Source organism: Ciona intestinalis, unplaced genomic scaffold (genome assembly GCF_000224145.3).
Source record: "Ciona intestinalis unplaced genomic scaffold, KH HT000361.1, whole genome shotgun sequence".
NCBI lineage: Eukaryota > Metazoa > Chordata > Ascidiacea > Phlebobranchia > Cionidae > Ciona > Ciona intestinalis.
Window position 1 is genome coordinate 3,602 of NW_004190682.1, and position 6,280 is coordinate 9,881.

Consider the following 6,280-nt stretch of genomic DNA (forward strand, 5'->3'; position numbering starts at 1 on the left):
CGGGGGGGAAATAGCCGGGGGGAAATCGCCGGTGGGAAAACGCCTGGGGGGATATGGCCTAGAACCAGCACAACCAATGGAAATCTGAATGTCACTTAACAATATCATGCGATCGACTCTTAAAAACACAACGGTTCAGGCAAAACATAAAGATTATGAAAGTATAGAACAGTAAAGTACCAAATGAACACATCATTACAACATATCATTACACATTATATATTTATGGATGGTGGTGTTTATGGATTGCATAGCTACGGATGGTGGTATATACGCCTTCGCATTTACGGACGGTGGTATATATGCAATAAACAGATACGGATGTTGGTACATATGTAATATATAGTTACAGTTGATGCTATATAACAATAATAAAGCTACTGATGGTGGTGATTAGGCATTATATAGTTACAGATGGTGGTATGTATATATGCAACACATAGTTACGGATGTATATGCATTATTTAATATCGCATGGTATATATGCATTGTATAGTTACGGATGGTGGTGTATATGCAATATATAGTTACGGACGATGGCATATATGCAATATAGTTACGGATGGTGGTATATAACCCAAATGTAGTTACGGATGGGTCATTTATTCATTATACAGGAACAGATGGTGGTGTATAGCAATATATATTTACGGACGATGGTATACTTTGTCAGTGATAATGTCACCGTCCGGATCGTCGAAAAACGTCCGGATCGTCGAAAAACGTCCGGATTTTTTTAATCGAAATAAATCCTATTTATATTAAAATAAACTTTCTTACGTTCGGCCAACAATATACTCTTTGGTTTCTTAGTTCAGTAATTATTGACGAAATAAACGTGCGCTCAATTTTAATCGTATCGGTTACCCTGCGAGAACACCGCGAATAGCTAAAATGATGGAACGGTTCGTGCAAATATTTAAAAAATGCATTTTCCTAACACCCACTATACTAATTTTAACACAAATCATGTCACAAGGAACCTTTATGCGGTGAATTTAAAATAATATTACACTTATTAAAACAACGTATCAAATCGGCAGAAACAACTGAAAAGTTTTACTCACGTTCATCGTGGATTAAAAATGTAACGATGATTACGTCATTATGCCTTTGATATATCCCGACATATTTTAAGCGAGCAACCAAGAATAGTTTAAACTTTGAATGCAGGTTAATTGCGTTTATGTGAATTTTAATTGGTGCAAATATAAGAGCGAGGAGCGACGCTCAGTGAATTGGAACCAACGCAAATTGTAATATATTATTACAAAGTATCTTCCCGGCCGAGCTTGGACAGAAGCTAAAAAACATCTTTGTTGGCATCGCACGAGAACCAGAGTTTCATTACGTCATTTTTCACGAGAATAAATTCACAACGATTGATTCGCTTGTTATGTGTTAAAATGTATGCTACCGCATGCGTCTTCCTTTATTTCCTACGCTGGCGCAGAGCGTAAAAATGTGACGCTCATACATGATGTTTCGATCTCGTGGTTCGTTGGGCAGTGGGCATTCCTCCCGATTGTTACGTAAAGAAACGTCATGGTTAATAGTTATGTTGCAATAAAACGTAACAATTATGCGCATAATGACCAAATTGCAGCACCGCAATGTTTGTTACTCGATCGAATTCGTTAGCTAATAGTTACGAACACGCGACGAACATAAAACATTAGATCGCAGCTTTAACAACCGTTCCTATGTGGTGATGGTTAGTAATAATACGCTTTATAACAAGATTTGGTAGCTTGGGTGACAGACGCGTAAAACATACGTCCGGATTTTCAATAAAATTAAACGATCACCGTCCGGATTTACAACTTTTACAATCCTGGTTTATGCATTATGTAGTTGCAGATGCTGGTATATATGCATTGTATAGTTAAAGATGGTGGTATATATGCAATATATAGTTACGGATGGTGGTATATATGCAATATATAGTTACGGATGGTGGTATATATGCAATATATAGTTACGGATGGGTATCACTAATTTACTGACGCGCGGATGTGCGGGTGCTTACGGACAACATCCAAAATGCAATAAACGTTCATATTACTTACGGATGATGGTGTATTTATGCAATACATAGTTACGGATTGTTGTATATAACCCAAATATAATGGTTACGGATGGTGGTGTATGACTAAAATATAGTTACGGATGGTGGTATTTATCCATTATATAGTCAAAACATAATGATCATGAAAGTATAAAAGAGTAAATTACCATACGAGCACATCATTACAACATATCATTACACATTTGTATTTACGGATGGTGATGTTTATGCATTGCATTATATAGTTACCGATGTTTGTACATATGCAATATATAGTTACAGAGGGAAAAAATTAAGCAACTGATGGTGGTGTTTATGGATTATATAGTTACTGATGGTGGTATATATGCAACACAAAGTTACGGATGGTGGTATAAATTATTTACTTTCGGATGGTGGTATGTTTGCATTATATAGTTACGGATGGTGGTATATATGAAATATATAGTTACGAATGGGCATCACTAATTTTGTGACGGCAGATGCTACAGAAGCCGCACTAATTTACTGACGCGCTCATGTGCGGATGCTTACGAATAACACCAACCGAAATGCAATTAATGTCCATATTACCTACGGATAATGTTATATATATATCATATATAGTTGCGTATGGTGGTGTATATGCAATATATAGTAGGGTGGGGGAAGATGGGACACATTTTGACTCTAATTTCTCGTCCCTTTTAGTAGTAAACAAAAAATATTCAAAGAATATTAAAACTATATCCTCACGACTCCTACCACCGTTGTTAATTGTTTAAAACATGATCAGACTATTTGAATATTATGTGCTGAAGGTGTCCCATCTTCCCCCATCCTACTATATAGTTACGGATGATGGTAAGAAGTGTTTTCATTGTCAGACGGGACGTCTATTTTTCTGGCTTGGTACCGAGCTCTTTTAAGAACACATTTTCCTGGGGCGTCGGTACGGTTTCCCGAATCATACACGTCACGAGATAAAGCTTTAATATTATCGATGTAAACAGTTCTCGGATTTACATTAACCAGTTTTTCTTGCATATTCTTTCGACGATCCCCCTTTAACCTAGTACCATGAAGTTCGTTTGTGTCATGTTTAACCGTACCCTCATAAGTTACATAAAATTCCTTGGCGACCTCATCATACAAACTTGTGCAGTGAAACACACCTTTCAGCGTGCACGTTTTGTTCCAGTGTTGATTTTTGAAAGTAAAGACACAAAACGGATTGCTCTCCGCCAAGCCGCGTCTAAATAAATCGGTCCAGTCAGAATATCGAATACGAAAATTACTTACTGAACTTCGGACATTCTCCCATTCAACTGAAGATAAAGTAAAAACAGCGGTATCAACTAAATCACCACAAGTCCAAAAGTCACCTGATTCCATACAAACTTCGTCCTCGTCTCCACTACACGTTACCTGGTCCGATATTACCTGTGATTTTAGAGATGAAACATCTGATATTGGCGACGGAGCTGCTTCGTATTCGTCTTGCACTGGTGACGGAGCTGCTTCGTATTCGTCTTGCACTGGTGACGGAGCTGCTTCGTAATCGTCTTGCACTGGTGACGGAGCTGCTTCGTATTCGTCTTGTTGGTCGGACGTATTACTACTATCCGACACCACATCGTTGCTGGTGGACATTTCCTGGGTGTTGTCCTGTTGAAAAAAAGAACGCAACTCGACATTATGCGTTTTGCAAAAATACTTAAGCCTACGCAATTCGTTTCTAAATTCAGTTTTGGACGGTTTTCTATACCACAATGTCGAAAGAAGTTCCTGCCAAGATGATGTACAAGAGGAGTCAAACTTCCCCATTGATTTAAAGGCGTTAATCACATTATCCAAATCGTACGGGAGTTTTTTCGCCTTTCCAGCTCCCCCACACAAACCACCAAACAAACTACTTTCCACCCCGCTCGTCCCCGCCTTAATTGATCGTACTTCGCTCGTCCCCGCCTTAATTGATCGTACTTCGCTCGTCCCCGCCCTAGTAGATCGTACTTCGCTCGTCCCCGCCCTAGTAGATCGTACTTCGCTCGTCCCCGCCTTAATTGATCGTACTTCGCTCGTCCCCGCCTTAATTGATCGTACTTCGCTCGTCCCCGCCCTAATTGATCGTACTTCGCTCGTCCCCGCCTTAATTGATCGTACTTCGCTCGTCCCCGCCTTAATTGATCGTACTTCGCTCGTCCCCGCCCTAGTAGATCGTACTTCGCTCGTCCCCGCCCTAGTAGATCGTACTTCGCTCGTCCCCGCCTTAATTGGTCGCACTTCGCTCGTCCCAGCTCTGCTGGCTAGACTAGTTTTTACAACAGAAGCATACGTTCGAACAGTCGCTGTTAATTAAAAAAATGTAAAATTGTATGTTTGAATATTGTAACAAACTGGGAAATCGTAGTTTACCGGTCTGCGAAGTCTTCTCGGTTTGCCGCGCTGCTAAAGAATATATTGTAAGACATAGCAAATATAGTTTTTTCAATAAAAAAATATATATATATTTACCGTTTGATTCGAACTCGCTCTTGATTCTAACCTGCACTTTTTGATCATTTAGCAGCTGTCCCTCTATCTGCTTTAGCATATGTGACAATCCCTCATCCGATAAATGGATGGAGTCATACCAAAGCTTACTGGTACGGTTCATGGCAATGTTGATAAACCTGGCTCCAGCAGAAATAACCGCGGGCTTAAGTGTGACATTAAGCAGCGGCACGATTCTTCCCGATGGAGAGTTTTGCGCCAAAATAGAATTGAAATACACCTGAAAAGATAAATGTATAAATCCATATGTTAGCGTATATACACAAGATGATTATACCGTCGCATGAGGATACAGTTCTCGTGCTGCACCAATAATACATTTTGCCCGACGTAGGATCGAATCCACGACGTACTGTGGCTTCTCGTTCACTTCCCACCTCGAGAATCCTAGAACATCATTCGTACCTAGACCAATAATAACAGCATCAACATTCTTCATGATTGAAGCGGGACATCGCAACTCAATGTCTCCGTGCATGATGCAGCCACCGGGTACAGAGATTATGGAAAGGTCGAATGGGAACCCATTGGAAGGACGAACCACACATGGTGAAACCAAATTTCTCCCATTGCTGTCCGTGATGAACAGAGCCTTCTTCTTCCATTTTGGTTCTGGAAACAACCTTGCTGTTTGTTTCCCTGAAATTCCAATTGGGTATCGAACAACACGTGCCCTCAAACCACGCTGAGCAAATTTGCCGCGTGTACATTTAGTTGGTATCTATAAAGCATACACGTACAATAGTAATAAAAACACAAATAAACGAAGAACATATTGTATGCCAGCGGCTAGCAGATACGTTACATAACAAATAGCAAAACTAACCTTTGTCGCCATCACGTTTGTCTAAATTGTTAAAGGTGATCTTCAGATTTCGTAAAAAAATTCGGCAGAACTTCGGTATATTTGCAATATAATATCACTGTGTCGACTGTCAGAGTAACGGTGTTCACAGGAACTGGAATGACTGCACCTCTAAACAGGGTTTATGTACAACTTTCACTAACGAGGCTCCAAACTCTGATTAAAGCTTCACCGCCACTTCAAAGGTCGGGTGCGAACATTATCAACACGGAGATATCATACTCGAGCCAAACAAGTGAACAGTTACAATAACAACAACATGTTATTGCAAAACAAATGTTTAGTTACAAAAACAACTTTTGTTTTTTAAGTTTGAATAAAAAAAGTCAATAAACGGTAAAGTGACATAAGTTATACGAATATTCTTCACAATATTTGACACCCATCCCCGCACCAAGTTAAGGAAATTAATGTTTTACTTTTTAGTTATTTAGTGGAACTATTAGATTTCCGATTTTAATTTGAAACAAGATGGTATTACTATGCTTTTATGCCGTATGTTAATAGCCATATTGATAAATCTTTGGGTGTTTTGATGAATAAAACTTGTATAAAAAGAACCGTGGTGCAGTACATAAACTTTTCCGCATTTATTTATTTTTGTGAATGACATTTACGTCGATTTATGCGCATATAATTTTAGCGTTCGTGCAAATAAAATATATGAACAAGGAATTATAGTTATGACTCATACTTGTCTGTATTCTGAACCCAAGCCCCCATTTTTTTGAAGAAATTAATGTTTCATTTTGTAGCTAATACGTAGCGCTATAACATATTCCAAGCTGGTGCGTGCGAAAATTCTATAATATGGT

General features: G+C 39.0%; 1 protein-coding gene and 1 long non-coding RNA gene across 3 annotated transcripts; one reads left to right on the plus strand and one right to left on the minus strand.

Moving 5' to 3' along the window:
• Positions 1-2,839: 2,839 nt before the first annotated feature.
• On the minus strand, positions 2,840-5,096 carry LOC108950602. 2 transcript variants are annotated; one of them, XM_026839518.1, is made up of 4 exons: positions 4,878-5,096; positions 4,562-4,820; positions 4,463-4,495; positions 2,840-4,395 (listed from the first exon to the last, which is right to left on the minus strand). In XM_026839518.1, exons 1-4 carry the CDS (start codon positions 5,076-5,078, stop codon positions 2,900-2,902), a joined length of 1,989 nt encoding a protein of 662 aa, XP_026695319.1. In that variant the 5' UTR covers positions 5,079-5,096; the 3' UTR covers positions 2,840-2,899. The 2 variants fall into 2 exon arrangements, with proteins under 2 accessions (XP_026695319.1, XP_026695318.1); XM_026839517.1 differs by having other exon boundaries at positions 4,463-4,820.
• Positions 5,097-5,433: 337 nt separating this feature from the next.
• Positions 5,434-6,145, plus strand: LOC113475401. The gene is made up of 2 exons (XR_003397154.1): positions 5,434-5,501; positions 5,557-6,145. It is a non-coding gene; the product is annotated as an uncharacterized LOC113475401 (long non-coding RNA).
• Positions 6,146-6,280: the final 135 nt, after the last annotated feature.

Bases quoted from the DNA above. Each gene is read 5' to 3' on its own strand.
- LOC108950602 (XM_026839517.1), bottom strand. From the start codon at position 5,078: ATGCACGGAGACATTGAGTTGCGATGTCCCGCTTCAATCATGAAGAAT. The intron at 4,821-4,877 runs GTATAATCATCT...TTATCTTTTCAG, and splicing joins AACTGTATCCTCATGCGACG to GTGTATTTCAATTCTATTTT. The intron at 4,396-4,462 runs GTAAACTACGAT...TTTAATTAACAG, and splicing joins CGAGAAGACTTCGCAGACCG to CGACTGTTCGAACGTATGCT.